At 46.4% G+C, this 21,767-nt stretch overlaps 1 protein-coding gene across 3 annotated transcripts; it reads right to left on the minus strand.

Moving 5' to 3' along the window:
- Positions 1-9,734: 9,734 nt before the first annotated feature.
- On the minus strand, positions 9,735-20,763 carry TFE3 (transcription factor binding to IGHM enhancer 3). Of its 3 annotated transcripts, none has more exons than XM_090263941.1 (10): positions 20,449-20,763; positions 18,097-18,210; positions 16,855-17,158; positions 16,014-16,259; positions 15,829-15,933; positions 14,269-14,386; positions 13,800-13,856; positions 13,551-13,626; positions 11,999-12,146; positions 9,735-11,524 (listed from the first exon to the last, which is right to left on the minus strand). In XM_090263941.1, exons 1-10 carry the CDS (start codon positions 20,727-20,729, stop codon positions 11,081-11,083), a joined length of 1,893 nt encoding a protein of 630 aa, XP_090120067.1. In that variant the 5' UTR covers positions 20,730-20,763; the 3' UTR covers positions 9,735-11,080. The 3 variants fall into 3 exon arrangements, with proteins under 3 accessions (XP_090120067.1, XP_090120069.1, XP_090120068.1); XM_090263943.1 differs by lacking the exon at positions 20,449-20,763 and adding an exon at positions 19,400-19,491; XM_090263942.1 differs by lacking the exon at positions 20,449-20,763 and having other exon boundaries at positions 16,855-17,093; positions 18,097-18,154.
- Positions 20,764-21,767: the final 1,004 nt, after the last annotated feature.

The raw sequence follows: 21,767 nt of genomic DNA on the forward strand, positions 1-21,767 counted from the left end.
CTACAGAGCCTGGGCAGGGTAATATGGAGGGTCTGCTGTTGCCCATGCAGCAGACCCCCCCTCTCTTCGCAGCTGAAGGGTCCAAGGGAAAGACGGAGTCGATACAGCTTGGGTTCAGGTGCGCCGCAGGAGTTGCCGGTGTTGACTACAACGTCAAACCGCCTTAGGGACTCCGGCTCCGGATTTTCTGTCGGGGTTTACTCCCTTAGCTTTTCCCCTGAAGAGGTATGCCGCAAGGCAGCGGAGGTTTTTTGGAGTCAGAGTTTTCCTTCTCTGATGTACCCTGACTGGAAGATCGAACCAGCGACACTTAGCTCGCAGGCCGACGCTCAATCCACTGAGCTAAACCAGCCAGGGCCCCACACAGATTAGTTGCACACCAATTTGTAATCGATTTTCACCAAAATGCTTTTGATTTCAGAATAATGTATTTTGTCACTTCATATTGTATTTTTAAGAATATGATAAACATCTCTAATTTGTGAGTAAAATTCCTTGATTGTATTTGATCTTGGTGCCCATTGGGTATTTGTACATGTTTTTAGTGTAGTTTTTATTTTTATTTTTTAAATCATTTTTTAATTTTTCATTTACAATTGACATACATTAATATATTAGTTTTAGGTGCACCACCCAATGATTAGACATTACATACCTTATTAAGTCATCACCCATCTGACATAATAGTTATTAGAATATTATTGACTGTATTCCTTATGCTACCCTGACTGGTTTGGCTCAGTGGATTGAGCGTCGGCCTGCAAATTAAGTGTTGCTGGTTCGATCTTCCAGTCAGGGCACATCAGAGAAGGAAAACTCTGACTCCAAAAAACCTCCGCTGCCTTGCGGCATACCTCTTCAGGGGAAAGGCTAAGGGAGTAAACCCCGACAGAAAATTCGGAGCCGGAGTCCCTAAGGCGGTTTGACGTTGTAGTCAACACCGGCAACTCCTGCGGCGCACCTGAAGCCAAGCTGTATTGACTCCGTCTTTCCCTTGGACCCTTCAGCTGCGAAGAGAGGAGGGGTCTGCTGCATGGGCAACAGCAGACCCTCCATATCACCCTGCCCAGGCTCTGTAGCTTCAGCTTCACTGGAGAGGACACTCCAGCGTCATCACAAGATGTCGATTCAACACGAGAGGAGACAGATACCGTGTCACTCCCGAGTTGGACTGCACAGCCATTCTCGGCGGTGCAGATAGACTTTTAAGAAGCTACACCATCGTCTCTCGAGACGGACGGCTGCCGACGACGACGATTCCTTATGCTGTACTTTACATCCTCATTACTGTTTTATAAAACCAATTTGTACTTCTTTATCCCTTCACCATTTTCACTCATCCTCCTAACCTTCCTCCCATCTGGCAAGCATCAAAATGTTTTCCATATCTATGAATCAGTTTCTGTTCTGCTTGTTTATTTTGTTTTTTTAATTTTTTAAAAATATTTTATTTATTTAATTTTTTTTTAGAGAGACGGTAAGGGAGAAAGAGAAGGGGAGAAACATCAACATGTGGTTGCCTCTCAGGCACCCCCAACTGGGGACCTGGCCCACAACCCAGGCATGTGCCCTGACTGGGAATCGAACCGGCAACCCTTTGGCTCTCAGGCCAGCATTCACTCCACTGAGCCACACCAGCCAGGGCTATTTTGTTTTTGTTTTTGTTTTTTTAGATTCAATTGTTGATAAATATGGATTTATTGCCATTTTATTGTTCGTATATTTTTTCTTTTTTTCTTTCTTCTTAAAAAGACCATTTACTATTTTATATAAAACTGATTGGTGATTTGGCACAGAGAGTCCCAAACAAGATGAATCCAAAGAGGCCCACACCAAGGCATCATAATTAAAATACCAAAGGTTAAAGACAAAGAGACTCTTAAAACCAGCAAGAAAAAAGCAGATAGCTACCTACAAGGGAATCCCCATAAGACTACCAGCTGATTTCTCAAAAGAAACTTTGTAGGCTAGAAGGGATTGGCAAGAAATATTCAAAATGATGAAAAGCAAGGACCTACAACAAAGATTGCTCTACCCAGCAAAGCTATCATTTAGAATCAAAGAACAGATAAAGAGTTTCCTAGAAAAGAAAAAGCTAAAGGATTTCATCACCACCAAACCAGTATTATATGAAATGTTAAAGGGTCTACTTTAAGAAGAAAATAAAAAATATAAACAATAAAATTGCAATAAATACATATCTATCAGCAATCGAATCTAAAAAACACAATAAATGAACAAGCAGAACCAAAACAGAATCATAGATATAGAGAACGTTTTGATGGTCGCCAAATGGGAGGAGGGTTATGGGGATGGGCAAAAAGTACAAATAGGTAGTTACAGAATAGTCATGGGGATATAAATCACAGCATAGGAAATAGAGTAGCCAAATAACATATATGCATGACTCATGGACATGGACAACAGTGTGGGGATTGCCTGAAGGATTGGGGGTGCTGGGTGGAGGGGGACATAGCATGAAAAATTGAAATAACTTAATAGCATAATCAGTAAAATATAATTTTTTAAAAAACATTCTTCATTTCATTTAGCGTATCCTTCATTTCTGACTGGTCCTTTTTCATGCTGTTGAAGTTCTCACTAAGTTCATTGAGCATCCTTATAACCAGTATTTTGAACTCTGCATCTAGTAAATTGCTTGTATCCATTTTGTTTAATTCTTTTTCTGGAATTCTGTTCTTTCATTTCGGCCATGTTTCTTTGTCTCCTCATTTTGGCAGCCTCCTTGTGTTTTTCTATGTATTAGGTAGTGTTGCTGCATGTCCCAGGCTTGGTAGAGTGGCCTAATGTAGTAGATGTTCTGTAGCATCCAGTAGCATAGCCTCCTTGGTTACCCAAGCTGGGCACTTGAGGTGCACTCCCTATGTGGGCTACATACACTTTCCTCTTGTAGTTGAGCCCTGATTGCTTTTGGCAAATCACTAGGAGGGATTTACCCCCATGCCAATCAGCTGCAAGGGCTGGCTGTGACCACTGACCACTGAACTCTGACCACCCTGGAGAACCACACAGAGCAGGACTTACTTCAGTAGGGCTCTGGTTCCCCCTGAGTCCATCCCTTGAGTGTGTCGCTTGTGTAAGTGTTTGGGTGGTGGTTTGATGTGGTCTGAAGCTGTCCACTAGGTGCTCTGGCTCTGGGGCCTCCTGGGAGGTGGAGGCCCATGTCAGCCATGGCCTGTGTTCTGCCTGAATCCACCAGCATGATCCACAAAGTGATCTTCAGATGGCTGCTATTTTTGCTGGGCCTGGAGATACCCAGGTGAGGCCAAGCTACGAACCAAGGCTGGCCACTGTTAATACTGGGCCTGGGCCCACTTAGTGAGAGGTACGGAGCACACTGAGGCCAGATACTGCTTGTTTGAGAGATTATAGGAAAATCTGAAGCATGAGTCAAGACAGGCCATTACTATACAAAAGCAACTGGAAATAACTAGGGTGTTCCTGAAAGTTGGGTGGGGTGGGGTCTCAGGGTATCACCAGGGAAGGTCAGACAGTGTTAACATAGTTGATGGAGTCTCAGATATGGTGACTGCCTGCCTGCCAGCTCTGTTGCAGGGAGGGCTCACCAAAAGAACAATGGACTCTGCTAGCACTTCTGCCTGGGAGAAAGCTGCTCCCCCTGCTCTCATCTTGATTCTGGATGATTCCGTTCATTCCTGTATGTCTCTGGTGCTTTTCAAGCTGCTGCACCAGTGCTGAAGCTCAGAGGAAATGAGTCTGAGTAATTCCATGTGTGGGTCCTTTAAAAGGAACTGCCTGGGACTCAAGCAGCTCTCTGCATTCCTCAGCCTCAATCCCCATTGGTTTTTACAGCCAGAAGTTATGGGGAATTCTCTTCCTGGCATTGGAATCCTGGGCTGGGGGGCCTGGTGTGAGGCAGCTGAGATATCCCTCCCAATTTTTATCTGCCACCTGTCTCTGCCCCTCCTACCAGTCTTGATGTTGCTTCTTCTCTTATTAGTTTTAGGACTTCCATTTAGCCAGTTTTTAGGCAGTTCTGAATGCTGACTTTTCTGTAGTTTAGTTGTAATTTTGATATGGTTGTGGGAGGAGGCGAGTACCTACATTGCCCTGATCTGTGCCCTGAGTTGGTTGGAGTGTCGTCCCATAAACCAAATGGTGGCATGTTTGATTCCCAGTCAGGGCAAATAGCCAGGCTGTGGGTTCAACTCCCAGTCAGGGTGCATACAAGAAGGCAACCAATCGATGTTTCTCTCACATTGATGTTGCTCCCTCTTTCTTTCTCTCCCTTCCTCTCTCTCTAAAGGCAACGAAAAGAAATGTCCTCAGGTGAGGAAAAAAATTTTTTTATTAAAAAAACATAAAAGAATATCCCATCTGCTAGTCTATCCCAAAATTTCACATTATATATGTATATCAAATAATTATGTTGTACACCTTAAACTTACACAGGATTGTATGTCAATTATATCTTAATAAAGCTCTAAAAATTAAAATTAAAAAAGAAACTTGATCACTTTTAGTACTCAGAACACCGGGGTTTATAGCAAAAATTGTAGTCCTCCCTATAATTATGATTCATTTCTGCACATATTTTTCCTTTTTCCTGAATATTACACTACTTGCCTTTTTAGATGCTATATTTGTGTATAAAATGTTTAGTATAAATTCAAGATATATTTATTTTCATTAATTCAATATTTAGAATAAATATGCATAATATGTACTTAATTTATTTAAGTACTCATATAAATTATAATACTTAATAAAATAGTGTGCATAACAATATGTATCAAAAATACAAAAATCAACCATTACAAACAGCAGAAAACTATGCATCAAATTCCCAGACAAACCTGGTGAAAGACAAGTAGTGAAAGTAATTTTTTAATGAAAGAATTTAATAACAGTGAACTATTTATCAGTGTTTTAAGTGAGTAAACTATAAATATTACCTGGTTAATTTTCTTCCTGGTAAAAAAAATAGTTTATTCTGAATACATTTGATATTTGACCAGATTTCATTTTTAAAAAGTCAAATATATTAATGAACTTTGTATTACTTAATTGCTCTTAATATTTAAAAATTCACACAAACGTGTACTCTAATAAAAATGAAACTTCCCCTTTTACCTTGCAATGCTATAGATTGCAGCTATAAACAATTGAAAAACCTGTTCACTTCCCTCATGATGGAATAATAACCTTCAAAAGATATTGCAAGTGAGAGATTTTTATATCACTGCTTGTTCCCCTCCACCCCCGCACAACTTATATGATCCTTGAGGTAGTCAAAGTGCAGGGTAGAATGCTGTTGTGATGTAAAATTTAGATAATTTGGGCATCATTAATTGCTTTGCATTTTTTCCAATACTGATTAAAATATTATTTATCCTGATTACTGAGTTTTTTGGCATCCCTTTAAATTTTGCACCCAAGGAAAGCGCCCCACTTGCCTTATCCTAATCCCAGCTCTGGTGAGGTCTTTTTTTTTTTTTTTTTAATGGTATTAAAATCCTTGCGTTTAATAGGTGCTTTTAGTGCATTTATATTTTATGGAATTTGATATAGCAAATTAAGCTCTATCATATTGTTATGTTTTCTATTTGTTTCTTCTGATTTTTGGTCCCCTGTTCTTCCTTTCTCACCCTCTTTTGAATTAACCACGTATATTTTAATATTCATTTCTTACTCGTCTACTGGCTTTTCAGCTGTAGTTGTTTTCATTATTTTCTTTACAGGTTGTCCTGGTGATTACAAAATCCATATTTAACTTATCATAGTCAAAATAAAGTTAATATTGTACCATTTCATATGCAATGGAAAAAACTTGGAGCAGTATAGTTTCACTTACTAAATCCTGTCCTTTGTGTTATTGTTACATACATTCTAAATTCCATAATTCCCCTTGATCCTTTTCAGGCATGTTTTTAGGATACTTGAGAGATTCTCTAGCCACTCTATGCCTGAGGTGGCCGTACTCTTAAGGTTGAGCCTTTCTGGTGTGTCTGTTTCTCATTGGAGTACTGTGTGAGGGCTCTCCACTCAAGCTAGTCAAAATACCCATGTTAGAAGTGTGAAAGAATCCGTTCAGCTGACAGAAGCCCAGGACTGATCTCTTCTTGGCCTCACAGTACCTCCCTCTAAGCCTGCACAGGCTGGTATTTGGCCAGAGACCTAAAACAACCCCCATGGTGATTTCTGGAAGCCCATCTCTACAAAGTTTCTTCTTCTCCAGCACCACCATTGCTACACTCAATCCCGAAATCTGATCCCCGCCCCACAGCTCAGCTATATCATGTTCTCTGACTAGGCTGCACTTCCCTACAGAGGGTCCTGAAACTGACCCAGGCATAAAAAAGGTTCACTGGGTGGTTCTCCTCTCTCTGGCTGGCACTCACCATCCGGTGGAGCACAGGACGTCTGGGAGCCTTGATAAACATATCTGTAGAATGACACTAGTTTTGGTCTCATGGCCAGAAAAAAAAAAAAAAAAAAAAGGGCTGCAATTGACAGATGAAGACAAAAACAACTTTGTTTACTTAAATACACAGCCTGTCCTTCCTTGTCTTTTGTGATCTTGACATTTTTGGAGAATATTGGTTGAGTATTTTGTAGGATGTCCCTCAATTTGGGTTTCTCTGCTATTTTATCATGATTGCACTGGGGTTATGGCGTTTGGAGGAACAATACTATGAAAGTTAAATGTCCTCATTGCATCACATAATAGAGTACAAGACAGCCATGTCTTATTACCGGTGATCTTGATATTCATCTCTTGGTTAAGGTTGTCTTCCAGATTTCTTCACTGCAAAATTACTATAAAATTACTATTGCACTTCCCATACTCTTGTCATTAGAAGCAAGTCACTGAATTCAGCTTGTATTCAAGAGAAATTAAGCCCAACTCTAGAGGGAAGAGAATCAAATAAAGATATACCTTGTCTTTTTTGCACTTCACATTTTTTTAACAAGTTGAAGGCAAGACCCTCCACCAGCTAAGATTATGACTCACTGTATTGCAGTGGTCTGGAACCAACCCTGTAATATCTCTTAGGTATGCCTGTATTTAATAAATATTTTGGAGGCACTACTTTAAGGCTGTGCAACTATCATGTTCACCTTAAAGTTTTGCCCACTAATTTTAGTATGTATTTGATCAGATCTGCAGCAATTATTACTTTGGTATTCTAATGATAATTTTCTATTTCCCTCATTCCTTCTATATATATTATTTGGAATTCTTACATAAGGAAAAGTCCCATCTCCAGCATTTATTTATTTAATTATATCACTTACTTATACATCATGGAATCATGGATATTTATTTTTTGGACTATAATCCAATACAGTAGTCCCTCTCTATAATGCAGTTCACTTATCGTAGCTTCACTGTATCACAGGATTTTTAAAAATATTACATTTATTTATTGCAGATTTTTTGCTATATAGCAGGATTTTGCAGTACTGTATACGTATGTTGTTAAAGTCACGTAGGTTTAAGAGTGTAGAATATGTTTAAGAACATAAGTAGTGTTTATAAAAGTGTGGAAAAGGTTAATAAGGGAGTGGGAAAGGTTAATAAGGGACTGGGAATGGTTTATAAGTGTGTGGGAAGGGTTTATAAAGCCTTAAAAATATATAAATACTAAAATAAATGTAAGGTTCCTACTTTGCAGATTTTCATCTATTGCAGGTGGGAGGGGTCTAGAACATAATACCCGTGATAAGTGAGGGAATACTGTACTATCTTTTTTTTGTTGCTCAAGTTGTTCCAGCTTTGGCCATTAGGAACTCTTTCAGGTTGTATCCTGTATCCTTAAGACATGGTCCCATCTTTTTTTTTTTTTTGGTACTTCCTTACTTTATGGCACTAAACAATGCCCCAGGCTCATCTTGTATTTCCTTACCCTGGCCTTAAATTCAGCCATTTCTCCAAGGAATCCTGGTTCCTTTTACTAGAGAATAGCATTTAGAAACCAAGACCTGGGTACTAGATGTGCTCGTTGCTTCTGGAATCACACCGGGTCTAGGCCTCCTCAGTAGATAGCCTGAGAGACTGTCAGAGACCAAGAGAGCTAAATGCAATATGGAATCTGTGGCAGGGAGCTTCCAAGATGGCCTCTCAATGTTCCCTAATATTCATGGTCTTTTGCAGCCCCCCCCCCCCCATAAGTTACTTGATTCTAACCAAGAGAATGCTTGGACATCCAGGGAATGGCACTTCCATGACTGGATTAAAAGAGATTATAGCTTCTGTTTTGCTGCCTCTCCTACTTGCTGGCTTTGATGAAGCAAACTACCATGCTGTAAGCTGCCTCACGGAAAGAAAGACACAAGTGGCAAGGACTGAGGGAACCTCAGGCTGACAGCCAGTAAGGAACTGAAGCCCCACAATTCAACAGGCTGCTGATAACTGAAGCCTGCCAAAACTACGGGACCCGAGAGCAGATCCTTCCCCAGTTCCACTTTTACATGAGTCCTTATTCCTGCCCAACGTGTTCCTTGATTGCACCCTGCTCAGAGATACTCGAGTAGAGGACCCAGATAAGCCAGCCTGGGAGATAACGAATGAAGTTTTTTAGCCACTAAGATTGTGGTAATTTATTACACAGAAATAGATGACTAATAAAGAATACCCTTTCTTAGATCCTACAACAGAAAAAAAAAAAAAAAAAAGCATTTGTGGGAAACCCAATGAAATCCAAATAAAGTCTTAAATTGAGTTTCTAGTAGTGTGGCAATGTTAGTTCCTTCGCATAGATAATGTGTCATGGTTAATGTAAGGTGTTAACATCAGGGGTAGCTGGATGAGGGGTATGGAAACTACCTCTAATTTCTTTGTAACTCCTCTGTAAATCTAAAATTATTTCAGAATACAAACTACAAAAATAACATTTGAGTATTTCACAGTTTTTATAAAATAAATAGAATGTGGCAAATTTGAGGAGAAAAAAGTAAAGGTATTAGGGAATCACCAGTCTGGTGGTAGACTGAACAACCAGGCCTTAGGAGTCACAGTGCGATAGGCTAGAAAGTGATCTGCTCAGTCTTCTGGGAAAGACAAAGGACCACACTGGATTCCAGTGTTCAGGGGTTGTCTGCTGGGGGAGACACAGGACCAAGCCTGATGCCTGTCCTGGAAGTCACTCAGGTTGAGAAATTCCAGGAATAGTTTTTCCCAGCATTCAAGATACTTGTCTGTTCACCTCTAAAATTCTCCCAAAGTGCCAACATCTGATCCAAAATGGAATTGCTTGCCTGTTCCTAACCTTTATGGTTTGTCTTTGCCCAATCTGGAATGCCTGTACTGTCTGCTAGATCTTCACACACTTATCGGTTTCAAAAGTGAACTTGCAAGAAAAATCTTGCCCTGACTTCAGTGACATTTTTCAAACCAGAGCCCTCACTCACTTAACTTTATCATTTAACTCTTCATCCTTTTACCAGTGGTGTATCTTCAGATACTTAAATTCTATTTTCTGGTTTCTTTAAACATGAATGGAAATAATTATCAGCACTTTAAAGAATATTCCTTACAATACACTAGGTGAAGCACTTAACAGTCAGGAGGGTGACTGACAGGTAACTATGGACTGATTGTTTTTGTTTGCAGGTTTTCCTCCAGCCCTGATTTCTACTTAAATTCTTCCATCCATCCCTATTAACTATTTCTTCCAAGAACCTTCCTTCCTCCCTCCTGGCCTGCATGAGCCATGCTTACTGCACAAAGCAAGGACAGGAGACTCTGCCAAAGTTAAAAGCGCATCAAAACGCCTAGCATTTATTTAATCACAAACCTACGGACCCCTCAGTACACCCTTCTTGGGACTTTGCCTCAACAATCCAAAGCTGACAACCTTGGGTATACGTAGTAGGAGGGGTAGGGAGTGTCTGTTGATAATTCTGAAACAGGGAAGATTCCTTCAAATGGAGAGCTGGATGGAGGCCAGAGGTTGGGAGTGACCAACTTTTGAGTAGTGGGGTCAGTAAAAAATCAGATAAACAAAAGAGGGATACATGTTTTTACAACTCTTCCTCTAAGCCTCTGCCTTGGTGGGACAGGCTTCTACTTTTTAGCAGGCTGGGGAAATCCCTAGAAGTGTCCCTTCCTTCATCCTGTTCCTCTTCACATTAAAAAAAAAAAAAGTAATGGGTGTTAATTCCGGGATGCTGGACTCAGTATCCCCTACTCCGCATCACCTCCCCAAACAATCCTTCAAGGAAGGAGGCATCTCTGCTCAAGGGTAAGGGCCTAAATCTCACTCCTGATCTAGGTCTGGAATGTCAACCCACAAGATTTCAAGATCTGCCCCCCTTCCCCAAAGGCAAGGTCAGCTCAGAGCTTTCTAAGGTTAAGTCACCATGTTCTCTCTCAGGTTAAGGACAGGACCCTAAGTATCACTCCTCCCTGCAGTGGAATGCTTGGATGGGATGTTGCTGAGGGATAAGGACTGTGATCTCCACATGGTGGCCTGATCTTACAAACTCTTCCACAGCTGAAATACTGGTGCTGGGCTGTTCCTATAGGGAAGCCACGTGACCTGGCCTCTCCATTGCTAGGCCATGACCCAACGTCCCAGGTAGAGGCTCTGGCTCTCATCCTCACTTGTTTCTTCCCTGGGCAGGATAGGGACCATAGTAAAGGGACAGAGGGTTAAGCTCCCAAGGTGGGAACTCCATTATTTTGACTCTTCTTCCTGGCGAGGATGGAGTAGACTGGCCATTATGAAAGGGGATGGAAAAGTATTCTGACACATTCTTATCTCAGACCTGGCTAGGGAACTCCCCAGAGGACAGGGACAGACTTCACCCTGTCCCCTTCCCTCACCTGGGCAAGGGTGGGTCCCACAGGGCAGGGACAAGGCCATGATCTCCAGGGAACAGGTTCTGATATGGTGCTGGCTGGGCCTGTGGGGAAGGGCCGGGGCATCACCTGACTCCTCCTCCTTGCTTGGTTATTAGGTGGGGCCTCATCTCTTCCCCCAGAACACCTGAGCAGGGCAGTCTCATGGGAGGGCAAGGGAAAGGCAGAACCTCATCTTGATTTATCCTCCTTTCCTGGGTGGGGAAATCCCAGGGAAGGGGTGAGGCCTGATCAGGACTCCTCTTCCATGCTGAAGCTGCTGCGGCGGCTGCTGGCCTTAGAGACAGCGGGGGACACGGAAGAGAGCAGGGGGTCAGACGCAGCCCGAAGTGGGGACAGAGCATCCCCTGACAGTCCCCCCAACACCCCCTCCTCCTCCTCCATCAGAATGTCCGTCAGCCCCAGGTGGAAGGGGTCCCCTAGATCCCCCAGGTGGTCGCTGGGAAAGTGAAGGTCCAGAAGGGCATCTGAAGGTGGCACTGGGGGCTGCTGATGGGGGGCACCCTGGGCAGGGCCCCCCCCTGCATGAAACGTTGCTACGCCTGGCCTGCCCTCCTCCTCAACGTCCAGCTGCTCTGGTTTGAGGCTGTCAGAGGCTGAAGTTGTGGCCAGGGAGACCAGCCCTGGGGTGGGAGGGACCGGCAGACCATGGATCTGGGCCTGCAGTTCGAGCTCCTGCAAAAAGTACGGGGTAGGTGTGGGAATAGATGGAGTTCAGAGCTCCTCAGAGGCAGAGGAATGCAACAGTTAGAACGGCAGGTTTTCTGGGTTCACATTCAGCCTCTACCACTTGTTGCATAACTTTTGGAAAGATGCTTAAAGTTTCTGAGCTTCAGAGGCCCAGTCTGTAAAATGGATATCATAATGGTTCCTGTCTCATAGGGCTATTGTGACGATTAACTTAGTAAATGGAGATAAGGTCTTGTCACAGTGCATGGCACAAGATAAATGCAATGCACACTAGCCAATATTCATTATTATTCTTTTTAATGTTATGATTACTACTTATCACCATTATCATGATGATGGGAGCTGGGAAGCCCCAGGATCCTCCATGTATGTCAGGAGGGGAAATTCTGGCCTGTTCTTCCTCTGCCTCTGCCTTCAGGAAGCCCCCCTCACCCCTGCCACCACCTCCTCCTTCCAGACCTGAATTCGGAGCTGCAGGCTGCGGTTGGCTTGCTCCAGGGATCGCTGCCGGCTCTCCAGGTCTTTGGAGCGCTGCTGCTCCTTCTGCAACTTGCGGATATAATCCACAGAGGCTTTGAGGATTGTGCCCTTGTTCCAGCGCATCTCCCTGTGGGGTTGAGGGGGAAGGAAAAAGCGGGTGCTGCATATGGACTCTCTCAGGATCTGGGGGTGTTGTGCCAAGTAGATGGAGCACCCTGTCCCATGCCTAGAACTAGAGGTGGGGATACATCAAGGGTATGGAATGTTCACCTCCTGCCTGGAACCTTCCAAACTAGGAAGCCCTCTCTGACCCAACCCTTTACTACTCCTGTCACCTCTGACCCTGGTTTATCTAACTACAGCTACACTGGCTTCTCAATGCTCCCAGGAGATGGAAAGCCATTCCCACCTTGGGGCTATCAGCCCAGCTATGCCCTCTGCCTTGAACACTCTTCCCCCAGACATCCACAGAACTCCTGCCTCATTTCCTTAGGCTGTTTATTCCAATGTTGTCTTGTCCACTGAGAACTGTTCTGTCCCTATCCTCCTCACCCCAAATTGTAACCCTCCCTAACCCAATGTTCCCCCATCTCCCTCCTATTCTTTTTTTTAAATTTTTAAAAATTTTTTAAAGAAAGGGAAAGAGAGGAAGAAAGGGAGAGAAACATCAGTGTGAGAGAGATGGATGAGATGCCTTTCACACGCCTCCAACTGGATACCTGGCCCACACCCCAGGCATGTGCCCTGACCGGGAATTGAACTGGCGACTTTTTGTTCACAGGCCAGCATTCAATCCACTGAGCCATACCAGCCAGGTCTCCTTTTTTATTTTTAAACTTTAGAGAGAGGGAAAGGGAGGGAGAAAGAGTAGGAGAGAAACATTGATACGAGAGAGAAACATCGATTGGTTGCCTTCCATACATGTTCCAACAGAGTACCGAACCCACAACCCAGGCATATGCCCTGACTGGGAATCAAACCAGTGACTACCTTTTGGTTTGCAGGATGATGCCCAACCAACTGAGCCACACCAGCTAGGACTCTTCCTCCCATTCTTTACTCTTCTCCACAACATTCATCATAAATGCAGGAATTTTACTTATTTATCTCGTTTGCTGTCTGTCTGCCCCCACTAAAATATCAATTCCATGAGGTCAGGTATTTTTGTCTGTTTCATTCCCTCTGGTTGCCTCAGGACCTAGCACAGTACCTGACACAAAGCAGAAGCTCAATGTTTCCTGAACAAATGAAGGAAGCACGAAAAAAACAGAAAATGAAGTACCTATGTCATACTGTGACCTGATAAGGCACATGGACCATAATGCCATGAACCTAAAATTTTAGGTGGGAACATTGTGAGAGGCTATAACCCTGGCTCAGGATGAGGAAAGCTGGGTGGGGTGGGAAGGGGCCAGAGAAATAGAACCATTGGGTGGTTCCCATCCAGGGGAGGTCCCCCTGGAACCAACTTTAGGAGAGTGCAGCCCCCGCCCCACCTTCTGCCAGCCTGGGGCTCCCAGCCCAGACTCACGGGTCACTGGACTTGGGGATGAGGGTGCCCAGCTCCTTAATCCTGTCGTTAATGTTGAATCGCCTGCGACGTTCAACTTTAGAGAAAAGGGAGATAAAGAGTGGGAAGGAGTTATCAACAGGCCAAGGAGGGAAGAGGAGAAATTGGGGCATTGGGAAACTGTTGCAGGGAGAGGCCCCCTAGGCAGCATGGGCACAGAGCGAGGAAGGGCTGCAGAGCACACTGGCAAGGGCATGTGCTCTCACTCACTTAGGTTGTGATTGTCCTTCTTCTGTCGTTCCTTCAAAAGGGCCTTGGCTTCTGTTTCTGGAAGAGAGCGGAGGCAGTCAGGGCCTCTGGGCATGGAAAAGATGGAGGGCAGCATGTGCTGCTGAGGTAGGCTTTGATGGGCACAGGCAGAGGAAGTGACTTTTGAAAAAATGCCACTCTTGGGGGGGGTGGAGGAGGAAGAGGGCATAAGGGGGATACATGGAAATGGAAAAAGTACAATAAAAATAAGTAAATTTTTTAAATGCCACTTTTTACTATTTCTTATGAAGTCATGGCGATAGGTCATTTGTTAAACCCAAGATGAAAGTCAGTGGAGTGACAGCAGGACCATGAGCCATGTGAAAAAAGAAGGCAAAGGGTCCCTGTTTCTGTCTGTTTAAACCCCTTATCCCATAGTCAGGCCCACCCCCAGACCTGGTAGACATGGGGCTAAAAGTCTGGCCCTTACCAGAGATTTCCCGTTTGATGTTGGGCAGCTCAGCTGGGCAGGAGTTGCTGACAGTGATGGTAGATGTGGCCACACCCTGACTACTGTACACATCAAGCAGATTCCCTGACACAGGCAGCTGGGGGAAGGCATGGCAGAGAAAGGATGGCTGGCAATAGACCACACGCTCGGCCCCATCTCAGAACCAGGCTCCTTAACCTCCACACATCCCCAAAGACAGACACCCCCCCCCCAGTGCAAGGATTGGCTGACTCAGTACAGGAACCTTTCTTCTCCTTCAAGGGAATTTCACTTGGTGACTCAATAAGGGAGGACAGGGTCAAGTGGATCTATCCTGCTTTGCTGGGGACTAGAGCCTGCCCAGCCTGTTCATCATGCCCCGGCAGCCCCTCAAATCCCTCAGTGAGCTCTGAGGCCCTTCTTCCCAAACTCTGGGGCTGACTCTGAGAAGAAATGCTGCAAAACCACCCTTTTAAGGTCTTTGTGGGCTTCAATGAAACATTTCAGTCTGTTAGCACTCCCAGCCCCCAACCCAGCCCAACATTCCAATTCAGCATCCTTGGGACACCCAAACCCAATCTTCTCAGACCTTGGGAAATTGTTATGGCAATTTTCCATCCCAAATCTGGCCTTCTGGAGAGTTCCAGCCCAATCTCCAATCTTTTGCTGTGACTGAGTTGTACCACCTTACATACATGGTCTCCAGGTACCATGAACCAAGGTCCTAACTCTAGTATGTTCTTGCATATTCTGATCAGCCAGGAGTTCTTCTCCAACTACACAACTAGCACTGCTTTCATGTCTGCTGAGATTGTTCTTCCCCTTGGCACTCTCCTGGTTATTACTCTAGGGCAACATACTAATCTGTAATTAGTTCCATCTCTTGATGAGATTTCATCTCTTGAGACCCCCACCAATCTGCTGGATCCATTTAATAGAAGGTCCCAATCTCTAGCCATGTCCAAATCAATAAAAAGTTCTGATAAACTGGTACCATTTTTATATATGCTTTTATCCTCTTGATAAGTTGGAAAGAAGCAAAGCTACAGTCACTTGGTACACCCCAAAGCAAGTTATGGGACCCTTGAGATGTTACAGAACCAGAATGTTACAATTTATTGGTATATCTCTTACTGTGGAAAGTTTAATCCACTCTCTATAAGACCTCAGCCTCTTGGCGCAGTTAACTGCAAGAAACATGGTACATGGAATCACTTCAAGGTCCAACCAAACCATGTTTTGAGACTTTCAGTACGTTCCAATCTCTTGGTACATTCAAAATGCTAGAAGGGTCCCATCTCCTGGTTCATTCACAGCAAAGCTCAAGCACCTTGCTATGCCCTAATATCTCCATGAAGTCCCCATCCTGTATGTATCAAAATCTAGAAGGTCTACCTTTCAATGCAATCCAACACAAGGCCCCAGGGCACTGATATGCCCTGTTATCATCATACAGTTTCCTCACTATCTTAATATAATCCAAAGTGACAGTCCTGGTGTAGTCTCAGTGACACAGGGATGCACTAATTGTTAGAACAACTTCCCATCTTAGGGCCTTACTGTGCTGGGGAGCTGCAGCCCTGCAGTGCCTCCAGGTAGATAGCTGAGCATCTCATCATTGTAACTGGACTCCAGGCTGATGATCTCATCAATGACATCATCAATCTGGGGGAGGAAGTAAATATGGAAGAGGGTTAGAAGAAGCTGTAGGGTGGAACATAGAAAGGTTGTCTGTAGCTACATACCTCCTTCTCTGAGCTGGACCCGATGGTGAGTAGTGCCATGGGGCTGTTGGGGGCGCTGCCTGTGGGGCCAGTAGCATGGGCAGCCTCAGGGGCAGGGAGCGACTGGGCACTAGCAGCCCCCGGTGGTGGGGTGAGGGCCTGGGAAGCCAGCTTGGGCCCAAGTGTGGTGGACAGGTACTGTTTCACCTGCTGTCGGCGTGCCTGCTGCAGGTGGTAGCGTGTTGGGTTCTCCAGATGAGTCTGCACCTGTAGAATAAGGGGGAGGAAGTACAGGAGGGAACAAGGTAGAACAGGTCTCAGAGGGGTGACTCTTGGCAAACCAGGCACAGAATCTGAGACCCCCAAAATACTGGTACGTTTCCCCCATGACTCAAATTCCCTTTCTCAGAAACCCCTCACAGCCCTTAGGATACACCCATGGAGAGTAGAATCCCTCAGTTTCTGGAGCTCCCTCTGTCACAGTCCCCAAGACTCCACCCCTGTGTCTGTCACCACCTAACACACCCAGGAACTACATACTGCTTCACATGACATCCCAATGGCCAAAGAACTCCTAATGCATCACACATACATGAAGCTTTTCCTACAAAGCCACTCCACAGACCCTAGGGCCCCTTGGGGCACTTACAACCCTCCAGAGTCCACCAAGATATCCTATGGCCCCCAAGAGCCACTCACAATTCCACAAGACATGTCAGAAACCCTAAACCCAATGGGACACTAGCACAGCCTACTCTAATAGTACCTAAAGACCTTCCTTAGAGCCCCAGGACCTTATGTAAAAGTCATCAGGACCACTTCCCAGTCACCAGGAGCCCCTTCCAGGGCCTCTGGACCTTACCTTGAGCACCTCTCTGGGCACCTGAGCAGGGGGAGGACGGCCCAATGTATGGCCCCCAGTAGAGACACCAACCACAGAGATGGCAGGAGAGGCAGGTGCAGGACTGGGGAAGGGAGAGGCTGCAGCCTGTTCCCGACGCTCACGCCTCTCCTGCTCCTGGGCCTGGGCCCGCATTAGCTGCTGCCGCAGCAAGACCCGCGATGAAGATGATGATGACATGGCAGGGGTCCGGGAGCCCCCTGCAGAAGATGATGCAGACAGTGTAGCTGGGGTGGCTGGTGTGGCCTGCAGTGATATTGGGAGGCTGTGGAATGGGAAATATGGGGCCACAGATAAGCTAAAAGTCTCATCCCAAACCTAAGGAGTCACAGTATGATGGAGTCATCACAGGAACCAAGCCTGGTAGCAGCCCTCAGGGGTCAGTCTGGTGGGGGAATTTTAGCCTTCAGTCCTTAAGGTAAAGCCTGGATTTGGGTCTGTTCATATACTGAGCAGAGATGCCACTGCCTGGTTCTGGGAGAGGGGCTTTATCCTATTTAAAGGAGAGCAGAGGGAAGCAGAATTGAGGCTGTGGCAGTAGATGTGAATGAATACAGAGCGCTCCTAAGCTCAGTTTGGGGCCAGAGATGCTCCCTTAGCTCCTGGGAGTGGGCATCAGGCTACAGGGCAATCGCAGGCCCTTCTTCCTCCCCTGCCTGGGCCTCTAGTCCCAGGACTAGTCAGTCTTGAAAATCTCAGAAATTTCACAATCCTCTCTTCCTGCCCCTCTTCCAGGTCCCCTCCCCTCTCTCAGAGCCCAGGCCCATGACTCAGCACATTTAGACTTCCCCAGCTTGGGGAAAGAAGAGACCAGCAGGGGTTCCTCAAAGGCCTGGGGTGGGTGAGTTTGTTGAGTGGGGGAGGGGTGAGCAGAGTTGTGGGCATGACTCCGCCTACCTGGGTGCTGAGGTAGGGCAGGCCACGCCCTATCTTTGAGCACTCCAGGGATGCTGCAGGCTGTATTTGTGAATGAATGGGTGTGCAGATGGGGTTGGGGAAGGCAGCTGAGGTCTAGACCGAGACACTATAATCCTAGTTTGGCCACCTTCTTTCATGTGACATGCTTTTTCTGGCCCCTCATTTTACTATCAGGAAAATACAAGCTGGTAGAGAAAATGGGTTGGGCTAGCACTGAGGGCCCCTGCCCACCAAGAAGGAATGGAAGGGCCTGAGGAGTTAGGAAGGGAGTCAGAGAAGACATACCTTGAGCGTAATGGTAAAGGCTGGCTTTTGAGCTCGTAAAAGCTGTCAGGATCAAGTACGTTTTCTAATTCGATGTCAGCAACGATCCCGGATTCCGGAAGCAAAGAGTTCAGGCTGAGGGAGGGTGAGGGTGAGGCAGGGGTGGTAGTCACTTACTGTAGGAAAAGATCTCAGTCCCCTCCGAGAAAGAGATAGAGAGGGAGATAAGGAGGGACATAGTGTATCTCTAACATTCAGCCATTCCATGGATACCACTACCTTGAATTCCCAAGTCTTCTCCCCTCCCCCTAATCCTCTCCCCTCCCCATTCTCTTGCTGTGTTACCCATAGTCCCTTAAAACTCAAAATAATAAGAGCGACTGGATCCCAGCACCTTGCTCTAACACTCACGTGTAACCACAACCTGGGGTTGAGGAAAATAAAAAAAGAATTTAGGAAGGCAGATTCAGTATGCAAGCTTCCTGACATTGAATTTAGAGTTCTCTCACCCCCACACCCCCTACTGTTTTCCTGGCAGCTGAATGTGAGCCCATGTTTGTCCACACACATGCAGCACGGTAGAGGCATCCCTCAGTATAACAGCCCATTGTAACACAAACTGAATGCATCACAAAGAGAAGTGGGCTCAAAGATTCGCTTTATAGAAGGATCCACCACTTTGCAAATTAGTTTTCCCACCTCAGTCAGAGTTCAGGGGATGCCAACACATACACAAATAAAAATGGAAATATCAAAGGCTTCCCTCAGTTCAACAATCTAGATTGAGAAGAAGAATTGGGTGGAATATCCACTTTATGCGAGCTTTCTTTCCTTGGCCAGATGAGCCTGCCCACAGCTCTCCTGTTTTTTTGGATAGATCAAAACACACACGCCTCTGATACCAACACCCACTGACACACAAAAGAAACCATGTACACCCCTTGCTTTCAACTATTCCCACTACTGTGATGATCTAGGCTGTTAGAAAGGCATTAGAAGATGGTGAATCAGTATACATAAAGGCTCCTGCTCAGCCTTCCATGCTGGGTCAAGACCCTAGGGTGCAGGGGACATCAACATGCACGCAGATGGATACGCATCCTTGAATTTAGTAAAAGATTTAGAATCCTGAGATTGTGAGTGACAACCCTTGACAAGAATTCTCTCCCCTCCCAAAGGATCTGTGTTCCTTCCTTTCCTCATCCTCAGACAGGGCCCTAAAACCACCCAGGAAGTTGGGAAGAGGAAGCCCAAGGATCCGCTGAGCTCAGCACAATTCCAGGCAGAAAGAAAGTAGGCAAATCCCCCTCCCATGCTTACATACCCATTGCACAGAACTTGGGGCTTCCAAGGCCACTGATAGAAGTGAGGACAGGGATGGGGCAATTGGTGTTCATTCCAGTTCTGGTGACCGATTCAAGATTATCCCCCAGGGTCTGAGAGACAGATTAGGAGGTAAAAAGTGTGTGTGTGTGTGTGTGTGTGTGTGTGTGTGTGTGTGTGTGTTGAGCAAGCAGGGCTTGGCTTGCTGAGAGGTTAGGGCAGGTGGCAACAGGAGCAAGACTCTCCTCTGGGTTCCCAAATAAAGTCTGAGGCCTTCTCTGAGCTAAGAGGTAGCACCATCTCCATCACCTCTGTCTGCCAGTCTCCCATTCAAGCCCCAACGGTGGGCAGGGGGAGGGGGTGGTGCGGTGAGGGCTTTTTCACTATCCCTGATCTGATCCAGCTGGGTGGATGGGGAAGGGGTGAAGAGATTATTCTAGTCAAGTCTCGATTAATATTGCTTCTCTTGCTCACACACACTCACTAGGCTGGTCCCAGGCAGCATATCTGAGATGCCCCCAGTCCCTCCAGATTCATATCATCTGCAAACACAGCCTCCAGCAAGCAGCCACTGTAAATCACCAAGCTCCCAAGATTGCACCTCTGCCCGCAGAACCCCTTTTCTGACACTGAGATAAAGTCCATTAAAATCAGTGCCTCATCTACAGAGTACCCCTTTAACTTCATCCCCCTCATGCCTGACTCAAGGACCCCAAATTCAGCTTCTAATCAGTCTCAGTCCCCTAAGTTCAGCTATCCTAGACCAATTTCTGGACACAACAGAATATGTCCCTCTAGACTCAGTCAAGCCCCCCTCCCACCCCAAATCTGAACCAGGCCTCCCTTAATGCATTTCCACGACTCCTTTAAGCCTCAATCCAAGCAGGCCACCGCCGGATTCCTTCGGTGCCCCCCCTCCCCCAAGACCGGAGCCCCGACGTCCTCCAGCCTAGGCCAAGGCCCTCTAATCCGAGTCTGGGGCTCCCTCTGCACCCAAATCAGGCTCCCGCACACCCCAGTCAGCACTACTAGCCCCAAACGGCCCCGCACCTGAGCAGCTGAGTTGAGTCGGCCGGACTGTGCTCCTCCAACAGCACGAACACGGCTCGAGGGCCCTCCGCGCTGGTCTCTACGCCGTCCCGAGCTGGCTCGGCTGCATGAGACATGACGCCCGGCCCCGGGCGAGCCCTGCCAGGCCGGTCGGGCTTCAGCCCGATCCCCCTAACAAAATAAGAGTCCCCCTCCCCCTGCTCGCCACTGCCTCCTCCGCTAAGCCATGGAGTGAGCTCTGCGAGGGCGGCGTCGGGGAGATGGGATGGGCTGTGAGTCATCCCCCGCCCCGAACGGACCTATACCCTCCCCCAGCCCAGAACCTAACCCCGTACGACCGCCCTCCTCCCCCTCATCCTCTTCCCCCTCCTCCCTGGACTGGGGAAACTCCACAGGAAGTGATCGCACGTAGGAAGGACGGCTCGCCGGGCTCCGCCCTCTGAGTGAGGCGACCAATCGTCAAGGGCCTGTTCAAGAGTCCGCCCTAAACCACGCCACCGACGCGGAGGGAAAACTGGATTGGCCAACCTTCATTCAGAGAAGGAGGAGCCTAGGCCACGCCCTCAGAGACAGAGGCAAACCATCCAGAGGCAATTTAATTAAGCCACACCTCCTCGTCGCAAAGCACCCCTCTGCCAGACTTTAAACCTCGCCTCGGGTCCTCTGCGCCTGCGCACCAGTGGCCAGTTGGCGCTCAGATTTTCAGGCCACGTTTCTGTCTGCGGAACCGCGCCCCCTCTCGGCCAATATTCTTAGACCTCGCTCCAACCTCAAATCTAAGCGGCTACATTTCCCTGGGAATGTGGAACAGAAACCCCGCCCTTTCGGTACCCACAGTCCAGCCGCCCAGTCTTCCTGGGAGCGCTCCGCCTGCCTACGTCATCTAGAGCGGTTGTTGTACTAGGTTACTGTGCTTACACAGTAGGTGCTTAATAAATCCTTGACGGATGAATGAGTGGAAGGGTGGAGATGAGATCTGGTCTTCTAGGTAAATGACTTCTGGAATCATAAAGACCAGTGTTTACCCTGGCTGGTATGGCTCAGTGGATCGAGCATCGGCCTGAGAAGCAGTGTTGCTGGTTTGATTCCCAGTCAGGGCACATGCCTCGGTCACGGGCCAGTTCCCCAGTTTGGGGCGCTCGAGAGGCAACCACACATTGATGTTTCCCTCTCTCCTTACCTTCACCTTTAAAAATAAATAAAGTCTTTATTAAAAAGATCAGGTTTTAGATATGGGCAAGAGTCTTCACCTCTCTGAGCCTAAACTTTCCCAACCTGTTAAATGGGGGCCATAGTAACGGTCTGGCAGGGCAGGGTTG

Source organism: Furipterus horrens, unplaced genomic scaffold (genome assembly GCF_987537825.1).
Source record: "Furipterus horrens unplaced genomic scaffold, mFurHor1.1.pri manual_scaffold_17, whole genome shotgun sequence".
NCBI lineage: Eukaryota > Metazoa > Chordata > Mammalia > Chiroptera > Furipteridae > Furipterus > Furipterus horrens.